A 20,188-nucleotide genomic window follows, 5' to 3' on the forward strand; every position below is an offset into this window, starting at 1 on the left:
GTTGAGCTAGCAATCCAGCCAGCATCATCACCCTTTCAGCAGATAACCCTGCCTGCTTGTACATATATAGTTGGGTTAACCAAGGTTGGTTGGGTCGGTGTGGGAAAGAATGGTGATTGGAACTGTGGAAGAGAACGGACGTGGGAACAAAGAAAAAGAGTGTCTTGAGGATAAATCAGTAAATTTTTTACCTGTTTACTCAACTTGGTTCATTCATAACCCAAATTAATTAAAATTGATAAAATCTGTTTAATTAATGGATCTTAAATTTAGCTGCATTTTTTACAATATCCAAAACGTTGGCGTGTTTTGATATATTAGTAGTTTGTTTAAATACAGTAGCTAATAGCTTTGCTTGAATTTCCCTCGAAAAAAAAAGCATTTGCATGAATTGCTCATGTCAGAGCAGACAGCAGTGAGAAGACATGAAGTCTTAAAAGGGGCGTTTGCGAGTCATGGGCACCCTCTTCTGCACTCTCCTTTCAGCAAAAACGGAATCCCACGGGAATCCTTTCTGTTGAAAGTGGGGGGTTGTCGAGGATTTTGGGCTCCTATTCTGCGGAAAAAAAAAAAAAAAGAGTGCCCAGTTTATTTGGTCACAGTGGGGCCCGCAGAAAGGCACACCCGTCGAAAAACCCCAGTTTCCAGGACATGCAAATGCCCCCCCCCCCCCCCTTAAAGGAGACCAGGTTCGAGTAAGGGATGCCTTGGATGTACCACTGCCAAGCGCTCTTTACCGCACAAGTTATCACTGAGTTTGACTGTGCCCAAAGATCCCTCTCCTTGACCGCTCTCAATGAGTGCGCTCAAGCTAGTGTACGAAGACCCACCCTCTTTGACCGCGGCCTTCGCAGCTTGGCCTATCTTGATCGCCCTCTCCCGTGCCAACCGGCCTTCCTCACTAGCCATCAGCTCCAGCACCCTCTCGCGCACCACATCCCTTGTCACCAGTGTGCCCAGCAAATTTCTGGGCGTCGGTAGGACCCTTAACCCTGCACCGAGTTCATCTACAACCATCTTCTCGTTCACCTGCTGCTCAGCCATCATGGGCCAAGTCAACATTGGCACTCCGGAGGAGAGGCTCTCGATGACTGAGTTCCAGCCACAGTGGGTCAAGAACCCGCCTACTGCTGGGTGATCTAGTAGCAGCAGCTGCGGAGCCCACCGCCTCAGCACCAACCCCATCCCAGCCACGCGCTCCTCGAACCCGTCTGGGGCCTGCCATGTGCCGGACCTCACCACAAGCACAAAGGCCCGACCGCTGGACTCCAGCCCGCAAGCAATCTCCGTCATCTGGCCGTCTGCCATGTGTGCCTGTGACCCGAAGGATGCGTAGATCACCGACCCAGGCTGGCCCGCACATGCGTCCAGCCAATCGGTGCATGTCTGCCACACGTGTGAGCCCTCACCCCCTCTCCCCTCCTGAGCTTCGTTGCACAGGGTCATGGGCCCCACACACCACACGCGCTTGAAGTAGCAGCTTCGCACGTGCGAGACGTAGATCGGCTCGAGCTCGACGAAGGTGTTGAGTATGGCTCCGTCGCTCCGGTCCTCGGCTTCTCCGATTTCGGCGATCAACATCGCCAACTGGTGGTCCTCTTCCACCTCCTTGAGGGGCCACGGGATTTCGGATCTGGTTAGTAGGACCCTGGTGGGCAACCCGGGAATCTCAAAAGGCTCCGAGTCGGAGGCCAGTTCCCTGTGTGGGCGGTGCACCTCGATGGACTTGGTGACGGACCTGGCGTAGGCGCTCATCCCGTGGAAAACCAACCTGGGGATGTTGAATTTGGATCCGGACTCCAGGGTCCACGGGAGGAAGAAGTCGGAGATGATGCAGAGGGGAGGCCCCTCTCTTGAGTTTACCATCTTCTGTAGGGATCTCTCGAAGGGTTTTTGGAGTCTCTTGGTTGTGAGTACGAAGGGGACGAAGTGGTCCATGGAGGGCAGCTGGTCCGTGTTCTCGCAAGATGGGGGGAGCTCTTTCGATGCTGGGAAGTCAAGGATCTCGAGCTGAACGTTTGGTGTTTGGGAAAGCGTTTGGAGAATGGGTTTGGAGTTGGAAGGGGTGGTGAAGATGGTGATCTTGACACCTCGGCGGGCTAGCATCTTGGTGAGGTCCAGCAGTGGGAGGGTATGGCCTTGTGCCATGAACGGAAAGATGATAACCTGCGGCATTCCCATCTCTCTCTCTCTGGATGCTGGGTTTGAGTTGAGAAAATGAAGGGTAGAAGGGCTTTATTTATATGGTTACTGGAGGAATCCTCAACACGATATCGGAAATGATTTCTTGAACCCAATTATTTCATTGAAAAGCGAAACAAGCTACAGGCGGATTGATTCATTTTTCCAGTCATGCGCATATGTCAGTATACTGCATGCTGCTTCTTTTTTTTAAACCGATAAACTTGGCGCGTAGAGGTCCTTGATTTGAATCCCATCAAAGACGGGGAAATCAGATGAGCCACTTGTGGCTGCCCTCATGTTCAGGTCGTAAAGAGCTCCTCCCAACTCATGAAAATAGGCTCGGCAACCCCAATATGAACTACCAATGCTTGGCTCTATTACAGGTTTGTTGATTAATAGCAAACATATACATTTAGATATGAGGCAGTGGCCAAGAACGGGCGCCTTACCGTTTCTGCAGGGGCCAATCTATAGATAGAGGGTGTGGAATGAGAACCACTGTAGCTCCAGTCACAAATAGACCTAACCAGCCATGCCACAAGAGAGAGAGAGAGAGATCAACGCACGCCAAAAAACGCAAAATGCATGGTCCCATCCATATCAGAAATGACGAACAATGGAAAATTGGAAACCTAAAGGGCTTGGATCTGCGGTGGGTTGTCTAGGGAATCAATGCTTTGAATTTGGATCGGATATCCGACCAATCACGAATCGAGAAAAGAACATAGCATCCGACTAATGATGAAATCCGGAGTTTGGGGTTTTGTATCTGAACCAAAGACAACATCTCAATTTGATTACATGTAAAACATCTGGATTCAGCTGTTGCTGTTCGCAACCGAGTCTAAATCTAATCCAAATCGTGTTACACTATATCCAATTATGTAAGAGGGGTTAGTTCTTACACTGGAACCAAATCCGACCTGTTCACATTCCCTATGGATAAACCAAATCCAATTTTATTTAGTCTGATTTGGTAAAGGAAATTAGATCCGATTAATTAATAATATCATACTTAATTCAATCCAAGCCCAACAAATCCCAAAGTAATTACATGCAAATTTATATCTAATTGGCACAAATAGCTAAGCAGATCAAGATTCAATAAATTAAGGTTTTCTCATTCAACTCCAAAAATCGATTAAGCTGTATCCAATTGTGTCCAAATTGAGTCCGGTCCATTTACGTACATCGGATTATCTACCTAGGCTAGCAGGTATGGAACCCCTTGGATTAGACCCATATTTGAATATTTTTGCATTGTCAATTGAAATGTATACACATGCAAATATTGTTTTTTTTCAAGGATAAATCTCCTATACATGTTTGTTCTTCGAACTGCATTTTATAAAACTAAAACCAAATTAAACCCGTGCATTATTATTTATTAATTTTCTTTTTCAACTCCTTTTTTTATGAGTGAGGATCAAGTCAGGGGTACGTACCCCTGCCATGAAGAACACGCTGATTATTGCTTGATCATTGATAATCGAAGCTCACACATCATCATTAAGTTGTGTTTGGAATCAGGGAATTGGGAGAATTCGCCCACAGTTACTTTTTCGTTTTGTTTGTCTAGTCCCAGCGCATGTCCAATAGGAATCTGGTTTCACTAAATTCCTGAATTAGTGGGGTCATTAATCTTATGTTAATGGGAAAAAAATTGTGCTTAATGTTTGAGGCCCATAATAAGAACACCAAAAGTCATCATAATTGCATTAGAAGGTGTAGAAAGGGGCCCACCATTACATATACCTATTGAGATTATAAAGTTTATATTTGAGTGATGAATAATTAGCAAGAACGATAGTAATATCGAAATGTTTTTTTTAAAATCGAATTCTTTGTTTGTGTGAGAATAAGAGCCTTACCTACCTCCATTTTTTTCTCCTAAATTATATCGAAAGCTCGAAACAGATCATGGAGTGAAGCAGGTCCAGAATTCAAGGCACACAAATACTTTTATATAGTCGCATTTAAGATTTTTTTCATAATCCAAACTGGTTGAGTATGGTCCAGCTTTGCCTCATGCTAATATGACTATGCGGGCCAGATGTATATCATTTGTAGCGTGTCTGTTTATTGCCCTTTCCTATGAAGGAGGCCCTCTTTCATAGGAAAGCGGCACTTTCTAAGTGGGGTGAAGCAAACATCTTCACGGGAAACATATGGTCGGGCCCAAATAATAAATGCAAACAGGTATTTCATATATCAAAATGGGGTCACACATTCCCCCATGGGGAAGCATTTTCCCTCTTGGGCATCCCTTTCAAGGGAAATGACTTCCTTGGATGGGAGTTAACAACCGCATTGGTGTCTAGTGAGAAGACAACTTTGGATTCAATTAGTTTGACTCGTAGGTTATACATGAGAAAATATTAGCCACACTAGTAAGTTTGGAACCTACAAGTGAAAGAGTCAGGATAAGGTGCCATCACATGGCACACTTTGAGTGTGCCTCTGCATCTGGCTGCCCCACAACTGACAGACTGTCAGCCAAAGATGGAGGGCATCAGGTGCAGCAGCACACTTCAAAGTGTGCCATGTGATGGCACCTGATCCTGGCTCCAAGTGAAAACACTATTTTTTTTATTTTTTACACCTGTGACCTGACCCTCCAAATGTGATCTACATGTATGGTTTAGTAGAAACCAGCTCTTAAATCATATCTTCTAAACATATATGCAAGATTTTCTGAAGGTTGAAAATTCCACAAATGTACTGAACTTTCAACCCTCAAAAGTTTGTATTTTTATGTCCAAAAAATGCAATCAAGAGTCGATTCTTACTATTTTAATCACGCTAAACACATCCATGAGGTCAACTTGGGTCAAAACCTCTCCTTATGAGTTTGACCTAAAAGGTTTGTAACCCATGAGAGCAGCCAATATTTTTCCAAATTTAAAATAGGTCGGTTAGACATCCCCAACTTAGGCATAAACACCAACATATTAGGAAAGGAACAATCTGTGTCATGAAATTTGACCAGATTCAGGTTACCTAAACTTGATTTAAATCTTACTGCCACTTAACTAACATGGCGCAGAGAGAGAGAGAGAGAGAGAGAGAGAGAGAGAGAGAGCAACTGCATCACTCAGCCTGGTAATTCAAGCTAATCAGACGGGACAAGTATTCACCATTTTCTGAGTATGGTGCCCATATCCACAGCTGTAACCATGTGACATAGCTTGGAAGTCACATAGTGCTCATTCCATATCCTGGAATATTTGTTTACGGCCACTAGCCAATTGGGCCTTTGCCTGAACCACCAATAGCATGATTTAGTAAAGAGTCGAGGACCGGGTCGATTTACTATTTTCTTCTAATAATAAACTTTCACATTTATGTTATTTGATTTTGACATTTACTGTTGAACCAATTACTCCAGTAAAGGCTGGTAATTCGTTGAGGTCAAGTTTGTGATTAATGTACAAAGAATAGCTGAGTATATGAATTGATAATTGGTGTTAACATGGTCCACTTAACTGTACATCCTTCTGCTTCCTGATATTGAATTACAAATGCTGTTAAAGCATAAAGCGCAACATATGGCCTCTGGCCTACATAGCCATTTCAAACTGGGGGCACAAGCAGCAATATAGGTGTGAGGACTTCATAGGCTGTTGTTGATATCATAGAACTCAATGTTCTTGTATTTCTGTGAAATTATCTCAGCTTGAACTTTACGAGCTGTATCTGTTGCACACCCAACAAGTATGAGAACGGATGTCCCAGCAAATCCACGGAATGCAGTAAGATGTGTTATCTGTTCGATCACGGCAGGCCCAGCAGCCATCACTGCTAAAAATGCAGACCCAAGAACAGATATTCTTCCAAGAACCTGCATTTCATCAAATATCTTCTTGTACAAATCTTTTGCAATACGTACACAGACGCATGCACACACATGCGTGCACACACACATGCCATAATAAATAAAAATAACTTTGAGTCTTAGTCTAAAGTTTTTTCATGCTTCATTTTTTATTATTTAAAAACCAAAGCACTACTCATTACCATGATTTTTCCTATATTTCCCAAACAAAATCTGTTAACTTTAGTTCTTAAAAGTTGCTTTACCAAGAACCTACTGATACTGATATCGGTGACTATACTACTCATACTGCTAGTTATGCACGATGAACATAAGATCATTAACATATTTCATATTTGTGTGCCAGGAGGCTGAAAGTCCTGAGTGATCACAGGTGGATGGTCCATCGAGGAAATGCTCGTTCTTGTGTATCAAGCTATTAGGGAAGATATAATGCATGTCAGCTTAGTTCGAATGGTAACATTCTGTCAAATCTACTGCATTTGTCAATACATAGTAACAAATCTGGATTTATGACTACGGGTTGCTGGCTTGGAGGATTCTCTGTATCAACTAGCATAGGAAGTTAAATCCTAAGTTTTTTATTGTAGTCAAGCTGTACTAGCCCCTGTAAAAGGCAAAACCTCACTATTACCACGGATTTAAACCAGGCAAGCTTGACTATCAAAAACAGAAAGAAAAACATATGGAAATCTTACAGTTTTGATGAATGCAGCTGTACTTTTACCAGGCCTCACAAGTGGTATGGATGCACCTTGACGCTTCAACTGCTCACTTACATCATCCGGATCCAATTGAAGAAATGTGTAGTAGTAATTAAAGAAAGCAATGAGTAGGATATTAGTAGGAAGATACAAAGCACCTGCAGAACAGCAGGGCCAGGTAAGTTGCCAACAGAAAATGTTTCCTATAGACACAAGAAATTGAAATAGAGTAAACTTTATCCATAACACTGACAACATACCTAGTTGCAGCACTAACACATTCAAATAATAATATTAAAAAAAACATCTTATTCAGATATCTTGGACAACAACCAAAAAATAATGGGAAGAGATCCTTCGTAGCAATGAGATGCATGAATTGCTAGACATTTACTTCATCTGTTATTGTTTTATTTTAGCATTAACAAAATGATATGCACAGCTTCAATGTAAACGCACACACACACACACATGCACACAGACACACACACATGCACACAGACACACACACATGCACACGTTTACACATGAATGTATGAATTATGCATAAAAATGTAAGCAAGTATCATATGCACAAATATCTCAAGTTTCCAAAATATCACATGATACCAATGTTGTCCATATTGTACCGTATGGTACGCTACATATCGTATCGATGCAAGAGATCGATATGATACACGTAGGCGTATCGCACATATCATACAATACGGTGTTGTACCGTACAGTACCGTACGATACAGTGCCCATGGACTTAAAAATGAGCAAAATCGTGCTTTGTGTTTTTGGGTTTTAAAGAGCTTTTGAGGGTCGAAACCCTCGTTCGTATATAACATATTGAAGAGCTTCCCACACACCCTAAGAGCCGTGAGACCATTTTGGGAGCCAATCTTTGAGCCGGAGAGAGGGCTTTCGTGATTTCGTCAAGGGTGCATTTCCACCATTTTTCACCAAAGAAGTGGGTTAAGGTAAAAAAAGTGCATTTTCATCATTTTTTCACGCAAAAAAATGAGTTAAGATAAAAAATATTTATTCTGAGTAAAATTACAAAGCTACTCTAAAAAATTTCTGCCTCGGGGGGCGCTTCTCCCTTAGTTGGATCCGCGAAAATTAAAGATTTATATCAAGGTAGAAATCGGGCTTCACACTCCTACAACAAAGATGTCATCAAATGATCAGGCATGGCAATAAAGCACTCAAGTAATGAGTGAAAACCGATTGATAATCGAGTGCAACTATTGTTAGAATATTTTTTGTTATGTAATATGAAAGTATGAGTCTTGTGGCATGGTCTTAATTGCAATACATTTAATATTTTGCATTGTTCTTGTGAGATAGTTGATCTTTGATGATGTCTTATACAACTCATAGAGACATGAATGATTCATATGTGATTTTATTGTTGCATTTTTTGCATTTCATCGTTGTTTTGTGTGTTATGATTTTTTAGAATTTTTGCTATTTTCTGATTTTTTATGATTTTTTTAAAACTTTTTATTTTTTTTTCAAAATTTATGATTTTTTACGATATGATACAATACGTATCTTATTTTGGGCCCAACCGATACGGGTTATGATACGATACTTACAACCTTGCATGATACTATGACAATTATTTTAAAAAAATAACATTAAAAATATCATAGTATTCTACTGTATGCTTCCATTTCCTAATATCTCAAGAGATGATTGTTAAAAACTCATACTGCATGAAAATTTTCAAATAGAATCTTTATATCAATGCCTTTTTTATGTTCTCTATGTTTTCTCTGTTATCCTTAATACAAACTTTTGTGTATGCTTTAGATTTTATCTGTCTTTAAAATTGCCAAGATTTTCTTTTAGGGAAAAGGCTATTATTAAATTATCTCTAATAGTTCCCTTGCCAAGAAATTGCTGATACTAGTGACACACACACACAAGCCTGTGCACACTTACACGTGCAGACAAATACAGAAACATATACATCCATACTGCCTCTTAGTCTCCACTCTCCAGTATGCTGGATACTATACAACAACTACGCCTTCATCCCAAAACATGCTGGATACTATAAAAATCAAAAAAAGAAAAAAGCACAACAGCCATAATCTGCACATGAGAACAGATAAGTTTAACTTTACCCTCTGGATTAAAGGCAATTGCAGCTTTTCTTAGAGCAGCTATTCCAGTGAAGCGTGCTAAGGTACCAGGGAGAGCTAAAGATGAGGTTGAAAATATTATAGGCATAACACCTGAACTGTTCACCTGCATCAGACCTATCAGAATTCAACAGTGTTTAAAGTATACTAGTAATGACGAACAATTTGCACTTCACTTTCATAGAGAATACATGCACATTTACATATGAAATGAGATGGTAAACCGTTAGGCACAATGAAAAACTATTAAGTTTCAGCCATCAAAGCTATTGTACAAATGCACCCACTAAACCCTGTTATAACCAGCAAAATTACAAAGTTGCAATAAAAATTGACCTAGATACCTGATCTCTAATGAAGGAATATTAACATGATTAAATGTGTAAAAAACAGGATAAACAAACAACCTACATCATAAGTTGGGCACATAAATAGAAGTTAACAGAATTAGCTTTCTAGTAATATATCACAGAAATGCTTGAAGCATCATAAATGTTCAAGCAACAAGTATGGAAGTTAAGAAAAAGAAAATATATGTACAAACCTTAAAAGGAAGGTAAGCAGATTTTTGGAGGCCTCCACTTCTGATACTATATCTCGACGCATAATTAAGAGGTATTTTTCTTTCAGCTTCCTGCATCAATTAGTCGGTGTCAATGTGAACATGATGTTGGTTTAGTAATTCCAACAATTTCACTTGTAACAGGGATACCAACTTACCTGGACATAAACTATACCAAGAACTAAGAGGAAAAATGAACTGATTGTAGCAGCAAGCCCAAAGTAGTTTCCATCCTGAAAAGCTTGTACAATTGTCCTTCCAAAAGAAGCTGGCAAGTATGAGATAATGTTTGTGAAGATCAAAAGTGATGTTCCATTTCCAAGTTTCAAGTCTGAAATCCTTTCTCCAATGTAAGTTGTAACCACAGATCCTAGTGTCAATAATGTTACAGATGATAATGCCCACTCGATACTGAAGTCATTAGCATATGGACGGAGGTACAATATCTGTCCTATAGCCTGCATGCCAAAGAACAACAAAATTTAGATGACAAAGCACTCCTTTGTGCATGAGACCATTGAAATGTACATTACCCAGACGCATTAGCAATCTTTAGGAGTAACCATATGTCTCCAGAAACACATGCACACATGCATGTAATTGAGCTCATATACAGAATAAGTTTGATACAGTCAGAGAACCATAGGTAAAGTCCTTTATAAATATGACAAGCTGCAATAAAAATGCATTTCACATAAGAGAAGTGCCTTGATTAATTACTCTGACCTGTACTATTGCAAATCCAACAGATGCGTAGCGTGTATATTGAAGAATCTTCTTCCTGCCCGCTTCACCCTCTTTTTTCTGCAGTTCTTGAAGCTTAGGATAAATTTGTGCAAGTAGCTGAAATACAATTTGTGCATTAATAAATGGGACAATTCCCAGGGAGCATACGCCCAAGCGACCAATTCCACCCCCAGAGAATGAGTCTAATGTACTCAACAGGCTGTTTTGATCCAGATTGCCAAGAAAAGCATCACGGTTTACTCCACCTAATGGTATATATATTCCTACTCTTGAAAGTGCCAAATAACCTAAAAGCTTCAAAAACTTTCCAGGAAGGGGGCCCTTGAAGAAGTCACCAAAGTCAATGGAACTATCTTCAATAGCAGCTGCAGGTATAAAAAGAGTAACACAATCATGTATTATTGGAATGAGAATCATGTGAATTCAACTCAACAGTTCCATTAAATGTGAACGTGTACAAACTCTCATGTGAGTTCAACTCAACAATTACACTAAAACTGAATATCCACAAGCAAACCATATTTGTTATCTTGTAATATATACTCATACACAGCCTATAATGCATACTAGTTCCCCACAAACGTTGCTACTCATTGATGCACATGATGTCATTGCCATGTTGATTATCAAACAAATCAGATAATGTTGTGACATTCTTACATTAGATATAAACTTGGTAGTCACTAAGCTTTACCTCTTAGCATTATAATGGTAATGTAACAGTATACATGGAATCCAGTTCAAAGATGCATACGAAAGTGTTTGAATTCAGAGTTCCAGCCACGTCTTCACTATCAGCAGAAGGTAGATGGGAGGAGGCAAGGGGCTGAGCAGAATGGTCATCAATCGTGACCTAGAACACTGTTTATATACAAAGATTATGGACAATAATATCCCTGATTATAAACATAAAATACAAGCATGTGCAAAATACAAAATATAATATATGGATCTGGACCAGACGTGGATCCAAAACCATATCATGTCATCTTAACAGCCTCCCTCAAGTTGAGCATGATTTCGAATCATGGACAACTTGCTTTTTAAGAACCAAAAATTATATTTGGTCAGCCCTTTTGTAAACATATCACCACTTGATCTTCAGTGCGAACATAATATGGCCCAATTTCTTTCTCTTCAACCTTTTGCCCGACAACAAGTTGATCTATCTCGATATGTTTATTGCGACTATGATGAATGGGATTAAAGAAAATATTTATCGCACTTTGATTGTCACACAATAATAATGATCTTGAGATAGATTCTCCCAATTCTGTTAGCAAGTGTCTAACCCACATAGCTTCTGTTGTGGCCGGTGCCATGGAACGATATTCAGCCTCAGTACTAGATCTCACAACAACCTTCTGTTTTCTACTACTCTAAGACACAATGTTGCTGCCAAGAAATATACAATAGCCTGAAACTGACCTTCTCTCATCTGGATCTCTTGCCCAGTCTGCATCAGTATAGATAAAAAATTTATGAGCCCCATTATCTATAAGATTCCTCTTATAAACAAGTCTATCTCTCACCGCACCCTTTAAGTATCTCAATATTCGTTTAACTGCATCCATGTGCCCAGTTCGAGGTTCATGCATAAATTGAGACACTTGATTTACATAATAGACAATGTCAGGTCTAGTGAAGGTAAGATACTGGAGCATTCTGACTATACTTCGGTATCTGGTGGGATCATCATATAAGTCTCCATCGTGGGAACTCAACTTCTGCTGTAAAACGCTAGGAGTAGCTAAAGGCTTGCAATCTTTCATTCCCGCTCTACTTACAAGTCAAGAGTATACTTATGTTGTGTTAGGGTCAACACATTGTCTTTCCTGTCAACTTCTATTCTAAGGAAGTATCTCAGTTCTCCAAGGTCCTTCATTTTAAAATTCTGACTTAAGAATTCCTTGACTGTCTGGATATGACTGCAAGAGTTGCCCGTGATAATTATGTCATCTACGTAAATCAATAAGAATGTGATTGTATGCTCGTCCCTGAATATAAAGAGTGAGTGATCAAGAGTGCATCTGCGGAAACCAAGATTCTGAACTTTGAGAGAAAAACTATCAAACCAGAACCATGATGCTTGTTTTAAACCATAAAGAGCTCTCTTCAATTTGCAGACATACGCCTTAGGATCTCCTTCCACATATCCAGGTGGTTATTCCATATAAACTTCTTCTTTAAGGGCTCCACGAAAGAAAACATTCTTCACATTCATCTGGCTCAATGTCCATTTGTGGTGAACAACTAAAGATAATATGATACGAATTGTCCCCATCTTGACCACAGGACTAAAAGTCTCATTATAATCCTGGCCGTATTCTTGAGTGAAACTACATGCAACAAGTCTTGCTTTGTGTCGTTCAATGCTCCCATCAGGTTTATACTTGATCTTATAAACCCACTTAGACCCTACGATATCTCTATCATTGGGTCTGGGAACAACTTCTCATGTTTGATATTCACGTAACACTTCTATTTCTTCATTCATTGCTTCTATGCACTTGTGTGACTTGACTGCCTGATATAAGGTAGTAGGTTCATCTTGCTTTTCAACCTGTGACAGAAATAACTGAAAATCCAGAGTGAAATTATCGTAACTAACCTATCTCTGAATTGAGTGTCGAATTCTTTCAGATTTCCTGACAAAGGAATAATTTTCAGGTCCATCAACAATCACATCAGTAACGGTGGGAGTAGTTTTTGCTGCTCTTCTCATATAGGCTGGTCCTGAAAACTTCTCAATCTCCTTGGGCGGCAAATTGTCAATCTCAATTTGAGTTGTGCAAGAGGTTTCATCCGGAACAAGAATAGACATGGGATCACCACTGCAATCAGATGAACACTCTCCATCGATGTTAGCAAACAACTCGATATTCAGCCATGGAGAATAAACTTCAACACCATGACTCAAATTTTGTGAAGAATGCCCATCTTCAAAATTCTGCTCATCAAAAACCACATTCTTGGAGATCTTAACACGCTTGGTCAGAGGCTCATAGCAATGATATCTCTTATAATTGTTAGAAAACAATAGGTTCGATAATGAACCCATAAATGCACACTAAAGGTGCAAATACATAAACCCACTAAGGGGCAACCAAAAGCACATAAAGTGCTAAACCCATAAACCCAGAAAAGGGTTAAGCCAAAAGGCTAAAAGAATATCTCTTTATTATGAAAAATTGGGTAAAAACCCTTTTACAATAGAGCTAAAGCTCCCTCAAGAATATCGAATTACAAGGGGGAGGCCCCTATTTATAATACAAGAGAGGAGCCACATAGGGGGCTCCCAAAGGAGTCGTTGGTAGCCCCCAACGGTCACATTTGTGACCGTTGGGGGCTCCCCCAACGACTCTTTTGGGGAGCCTCCCTAGGTGGCGCAAACCACAAAAATAAAAAGGGAAAAATAAAAAATAAAAAATAAAAAATAAAAAATAAAAAATAAAAAATAAAAAATAAAAAATAAAAAGAAAATTACAATCATATTTCAAATGGAATATACGTAAAAATAAGTGAAATAACTAAACTACCCCTACGACTAATAATAGAGAAATATATATTATATATATATAATTAAGAAGATACATATACATATATACCATATATGTATATGTATCATCCTTTATATATATAAAATATATATATAATTACAATGATTGAAGAATACATTTTAACAATAATCATCTGCATATCTCACAAATCTGCACTTAGAAGCTTTATCCTGAAACTTATTTATTAATGATTTATCAATGTGCACATAACAAACACAGCCAAAAACACGTAAATTATCATAATTTGGGTGCTGCCCAAAAAGGGTATGATAAGGAGATTTATTGGCTAAAATGACCATCAACAAACGATTAGTGAAAAGCTTTTGTCCATAACTCAATAGGAATATGAGTGTCAAGCAACATACTCATCGCACTCTCAACAATGTAGCGGTGTTTCCGTTCGGCCACACCATTCTGTTGCGGTGTGTACAAGCAGGAAACTCTGTGACTTATATCATTGTTTCGAGGAAAAGCAATAAAGTCATTTGAAGTGTATTCACCTCCCCCATCACACTGAAAATTCATAATATTTGACAAAAATTGAGTTTTAACAAAGGCATGAAACATTCTGAACAATTAAGGAACTTCAGATTTATGTTTCATGAAGTACATCCAGGTATAACGATAATAACTATCAATGAAAACAACATAGTATTGGCTACCCGAAAGGGAACAAGTAGGTGCAGGACCCCATACATCAGAGTAGATAATCTCAAAAGGTCTTGAAGCTCTTTTATTAATTGAATTGAAAGGAAGAACATGACTCTTGCACAATTGACAACTTGAACATTTCTCATTGCCAAAAGTAGGACTCAAACTAGATGAGGAGATAAGATTATCTCTTACAAGTTTTTCAATAAAAGCGAAACTACAGTGACCAAGTCGACTATACCAAATATTTGACTTATTACATTTAGACAGACTAAGAAGACATTTAGAAGAGGATTCATTGGACTCCAACAAAGGCTTCAAGACGGACTCCAACGAAGGCTTTAAGACGACAGGAGCAGAAACACAAACAAAAAGATCTTCCTTAAAGATATACATATTTCCTCGTCGCTCCCCTTTAACGAATGTCTTCCTTGTTTGAAGGTCCTTGACATACACAGAAGGAGTAAATTCGACAGAATAATGTGTATCATCAACAAGTTTGGAGACGGAAATAATGTTCTTTTTGATATTAGGAGCATGTAGAACATTGGACAGTTTTATGGATGAATTTAAGTAGGGTATTATGGCATTCCCAGTGTGAGAAATTGAATGATGAGTTCCATCTCCAGTGACAATGTTGTCGTTATCGAAATAAGGAGATAAGTTCGAGAGTTTACCTGAATCTCCCGTGACATGGGTGGCTGTCCCAGAGTCTATATACCATACTCCTTGGTCATCTTGTGCTATCGTCATCTTTGAAAGGGCTGCCAATAAAAGTTGTTGCATATCTCCACTAGATTTACTCCCATCAGTCTGCCTGTTTGACTAAATAATGGAATTCTTGCCTTTGCTATGAGGGTTGTTCTGAGGGTTGAACCAACAATCAGCTTTAATGTGCCCCTTTTTATTACAGAAAAGGTATGTGGGAATATTTCTTGAATTTCCTACATGAGCATTAGGAGCCATGTTTGGGGTAGGAAGCAACCCACGTCCCCTTTGTCCACCATATCGTCCTCGAGCTCTACCTCCACGATGATTATTTCCTCCACCACGACCTTGTCCATAAACCAGCCCAGTAGCGAAAACATTTTGTGAGTCAAGTTGCTCACTATCACCGTCAGAAAGGTTCTTCAAACTGATCTCATAATGTAAAAGTTTAGCCCGTAAGTCTTCAAAATTGGGTAAAACAGGCAAGCATGTGAGAGACGTGACAAGAACATGATAATTTGCTCCCAATCCGCTTAAAACTTGTTGCACCTTATCTCTCTCTGAGATCACACATCCAACAAGAGCCAACTGATCTGTGATGCTTTTTACCTTGTTCAGATATTCCATAACAAACATAGTGCCCTTCTTTAATGACTGAAATTCTCGCTTGAGATATAAAATTTTTGCTTCCGACATTTGAGAATAGGTTTGAGCCAACATATTCCATAATTCAACGGCTGAACAATCATCTGGAATTACAATCAGTATTTCCTGGGATAAAGTAGAGGTGACGTACGCCACTAGTGCTTGGTCTTTTTTCACCCAAACCGTGAAGTCAGGATTTTGAAGAATCCGAGATGAGACAACCCATTTATCATCCTGTACTTCCTGCGTGATAAATCAAAGCGGGGCTGGAGTTGATCCATCTAGGTGCCCAAAAAGATCTTAGCTTCGTATGAAGGAAATTATTTGCCGTTTCCAGATCAAGAAATTTGAATGATTGAGTTTTTCTGAGACAAGTTGACTCAGAAAGCTAGATGAAAGACCAGAATGAGTAGAGGACGAATCCATATCTTTCAATTATGGATTGAAATAGAGGAAATTTCAGATGTCTTTAATTTTAGACCCTGTGTTGTGCACCTTTTTTTTTTTGTGAATGAGTTCTGGTTACTGGTTATGTATCAGAACCACAGCACAGGTCTTTATGAAGACCCAATATACCAGAATGATTGATGACGTGGTTCCAAAACAAAAATAATTGACATCAAACAGTTTATAATATGCAAGCTAGAGAAAAATTTCAGTCAACAGTAATAATATGCAGAATCAAACTGTTTATATGGAGATAAGAAATATAAAGGGAGAAATAGGGAATAAAGAATAAAAGATTATTTGACTATTGGTTTTTAGGATCGGGTTGTGCGCTGAGTTAGGGACGAGATTAGAGAGATTGAATGATTATAGAAAAGGACCTGCTTCAAGAGTAATCAGATGTTTTTGAGAAGAAAAACAAATCAGATTTAACGTGATTTGATTTTAGGACGATCCTTTAGTTAGAAGGAATAAGGACGATAATAGGAACAACACCAGATCTGACGTGATCTGTTCTTTGGACAGAAAACGGCACGTCAGATCTGTTCTTTAGACAGAAAAACAACACCAGATCTGACGTGATCAGATTTGTCCTTTAAAAGAAACAAAAACGAGAAGAATGAGAGGTAGATTAGAAGGGACCCAGATCTGAAGAGAAAGCAGATCTGTCGTGAAACAGAAAAGAAGAGAAGAGAGGAAGAATAAGAAATAGAAGAAAGGAAGAGAAAATAACCAACCTTCAATGGGCGTAGATCGATTCAACCCGCTCTGATACCATGTTTGAATTCAGAGTTTCAGCCACGTCTTCACTATCAGCAGAAGGTAGATGGGAGGAGGCAAGGGGCTGCACAGAATGGTCATCAATCGTGACCTAGAAAACTGTGTTTATATACAGCACTTTACAAAGATTATGGACAATAATATCCCTGATTATAAACATAAAATACAAGCATGTGCAAAATACAAAACATAATATATGGATCTGGACCAGACGTGGATCCAGAACCATATCATGTCATCTTAACAGAAAGTCCCTAATTGTACGCAACAAAATGATTACAAATAAGTTGAAAGGAACAAGCTCTCAATGGTGAGAGATGGAATGATGTTCACAAGATGCAAAAAAAGATGGTCCTAAACATACAAAAGTAGCTCAGTGAAATCTGTACTCGAAAGACTGAAAATTTACCTAAGCAAGATACATCATCCAAACACAATAATCAGGCTGACTGCAGCTTGTAATGAAAAAATGGCGTATGCAGCCATAAACAGGTGCATGATAAACAAGAATTTAAACATTCACTTATTTGCAGATAACCTAACTTTCTCTATTTCTTGTTTAGTGCAATCTTATATTATATTTTTTCATTCATGTAAAAGGGACTTTTACTACACATAAAAAGCCTCCAATACTTACCAGATTTGGTGGATATGATAAATACTGGTCACATATGCCAGGATTCTTTAAAAGGTCAAATTCAACAAACTTGAACCCACTATCAAATAATTGTGCAAAAATCCTCATATGCACTTATATATTTTAATATATTGCATTTAAAAACAAGTAATTAAATACATAAACATAATCTACTTCTAATAACGTTATCATGTGTTTTTCCATGTTATATCCATATTTGTGCTCATATCCATATGACATATTTATCACTCTTAAATACATATTTCCATCTAATGCATCTTACTCATATTATACATGTCATGTTCGATAATATAATAAACATATCCATTGTCTGAACTGCAAGATACCTGATAAGGATAATTATTGGAAATAGAATAGAAATAGATACAGAAGATGATGTCAAGAAGCGGCAGTTGAGCCATGTACAAAGAACAGTTAACCCCCTATTCTTATAGCACCTTTACAAAATAGACATAGTGAAAATTATCTACTATATTACTGTCTGGATACAATTGCTACTTTGACACAGTTCATCATCACAAAAGTGTCACCTGTCTATCTGTGGGTGGTCGTCATTGTTCGAAACTCCTAAATTGGACGTATTGGAAACCACATATAGCTCTTCTACATCAATTCCAACGTACAATCCTATTATGCCCCATAAAGACTTAACATGTATCAATGTCAACACCCACTTAACCAACATGAACACTTGACACACCCTGACTCTTCATGGATACAACCAAAAGTTATGAGAGCATGGTTAATGCTATAGAAATATACATAAATACATGTGTGCGTGTGCGTGTGCGTGTGCGTGTGCGTGGGCGTGGGCGTGGGCGTGGGCGTGGGCGTGGGCGTGGGCGTGGGCGTGGGCGTGTGTGTGGGCGTGTGCGTGTGCGTGTGCGTGTGCGTGAGAGCTTTTATTAGGGAATAAGAGAAATCATTCAATATTAAACCTAACTAAGAATCATATATTTATAACAATTTATTGTATCAGTTCTCTAAAAGAATTAGGTAATATCAACTATTTCAATACTGATTGAATAGACAGGCAGAGATCTAAAGGTATTGTCCAACTACTTTTGGCAAACACCAAAAACATACATAACCAGAGGATGCCTTTTATGTTGCAAACTCCATATCTGGAGAAAATTCTTACACAATCAATCTAATACAATTGATTCAAATACAGAAACAAAGTGCAATAAGTGATATAAAAATTAATTGTGATATCTGAAACCAAACCTGCAACTCCTCTAGTTGAGGAAGACTTCTCTTGCTTTGCACGTGAAGGGACTTCTAGTCTCTTTACGTATTCATCCAAGACGCCAATCCATGATGCATTAACACCAACAGATAAGTCAGGGTGCAAACCCAAAGGATCAAACTCTAAGTTATTGACTTGGTCTGAGCACCTGCGAAGAAACAACCGATTGTAATGGGAGGTAATGAAACTAAAGGTGCAATGTTCTATAGACAGAGACAATTCTGCTACAAAACGATACATGTAGTGAAGATGATCAAACCAGAGGCATAAACATTGGCAGACTAACAAATGAGAACGAAATGTTAATGGACCTAAATAAATTCATGAACATTAGAATCAATTGGCAACAACTTCAGCTGCTTTGTTGGAACTAAAAGCCCAAACAAGATGCTGTTAATTCAAGTTCAGGCATAATCAATACAAGCATTAGCAAAGCATTGCTAAAGTTATACTATCATCATCCATATGAATGATATTCTTTTTCCTTTTTCACTAAAACTAAGACGAGTCATGATATACCCAAATTCCAACACATCTCAACCAATTAATCACCACAAAAGAATATTTGATATAACTCGATTTCAAGCAGTACCAAGATTAGATATCTTCGGCAATTCCCACAAACTCGCTTCATTCACCGCCATATTTCCTGATTTCCAGACCCCAAACTTTATTTTCCAAAAAGGAAATGTGCACGCTCAAAAACTTACGAATAGAGAAGCCAATTTAACGCGAAAAATATTAATTCTATATATCAGTGAATGTGTCAACAAAAAATATGAAAAAACAGAGAAAAAATTCAGTGGGTACCTTGGAAATGAAAAGCTGGAGCTCAAATTGGCTCTGAATCTTGGCAAGGATAAAGTCGCCCGCGTCCTCGAATGAGTTTTGGGTTTTTGGTATGAGGAGAGTTTGAAGCGCGGGTAACCCTTCACGCCCACTGTGCACGACATTATCCTCTCTCTCTCTCTCTCTCTCTCTCTCTCTCTCTCTCTCACCTTGGAAAAAAAATGCTTTAGATGGGTGTGTTTTGGGGTGTCAACGGGCCTGGTTTATCCGGACCCTACCCGAACCAAACCCTATAGGGTCCGGGTATGGTGATAAATAAAAAAGTCCGGACCCGAAGGTCCGATTAATACATGGACCCGGGTATAGTTTGTGAAATTTTATACCAAACCTGAACCCAACCTGAGTTCCAATTAAGACCCGAAAATTTTCAATATAAAAATGATAAAAAATATGGTTTTACCGTGTATGGTCCGGGTTTGGTTCATTTTGTTCTTATCGGTCTGGGTGTGGTTTTTTTTATAGTGAATCCGA

The 20,188-nt window shown here is 38.9% G+C and overlaps 2 protein-coding genes across 2 annotated transcripts; both read right to left on the minus strand.

Annotated features, from left to right (window-relative positions):
- Nucleotides 1-675: 675 nt before the first annotated feature.
- Nucleotides 676-2,175, minus strand: LOC149847815 (putative UDP-glucosyl transferase 73B6). Its single transcript, XM_090002336.1, has one exon. It carries the CDS (start codon nucleotides 2,173-2,175, stop codon nucleotides 676-678), a length of 1,500 nt encoding a protein of 499 aa, XP_089858462.1.
- A 3,437-nt stretch (nucleotides 2,176-5,612) lies between these two features.
- LOC149847816 (preprotein translocase subunit SCY1, chloroplastic-like) lies at nucleotides 5,613-19,887 on the minus strand. Its single transcript, XM_090002501.1, has 8 exons — nucleotides 19,679-19,887; nucleotides 18,847-19,016; nucleotides 10,150-10,535; nucleotides 9,582-9,881; nucleotides 9,406-9,495; nucleotides 8,844-8,967; nucleotides 6,718-6,881; nucleotides 5,613-6,025 (listed from the first exon to the last, which is right to left on the minus strand). The coding sequence occupies exons 1-8, from the start codon at nucleotides 19,819-19,821 to the stop codon at nucleotides 5,798-5,800; spliced, it is 1,605 nt and encodes a 534-aa protein (XP_089858627.1). The 5' UTR covers nucleotides 19,822-19,887; the 3' UTR covers nucleotides 5,613-5,797.
- Between the last annotated feature and the right edge of the window lie 301 nt (nucleotides 19,888-20,188).

This window comes from Nuphar pumila, chromosome 1, assembly GCF_984573655.1.
Source record: "Nuphar pumila chromosome 1, dmNupPumi1.hap1.1, whole genome shotgun sequence".
NCBI lineage: Eukaryota > Viridiplantae > Streptophyta > Magnoliopsida > Nymphaeales > Nymphaeaceae > Nuphar > Nuphar pumila.

Coding starts and splice junctions, on each gene's coding strand:
- LOC149847815 (XM_090002336.1), bottom strand. CDS start 2,175: ATGCCGCAGGTTATCATCTTTCCGTTCATGGCACAAGGCCATACCCTC.
- LOC149847816 (XM_090002501.1), bottom strand. CDS start 19,821: ATGTCGTGCACAGTGGGCGTGAAGGGTTACCCGCGCTTCAAACTCTCC. Junction 9,882..10,149: donor TTGGATTTGCAATAGTACAG/GTCAGAGTAATT, acceptor TTTGGCATGCAG/GCTATAGGACAGATATTGTA. Junction 9,496..9,581: donor TTGGTATAGTTTATGTCCAG/GTAAGTTGGTAT, acceptor TAATTGATGCAG/GAAGCTGAAAGAAAAATACC.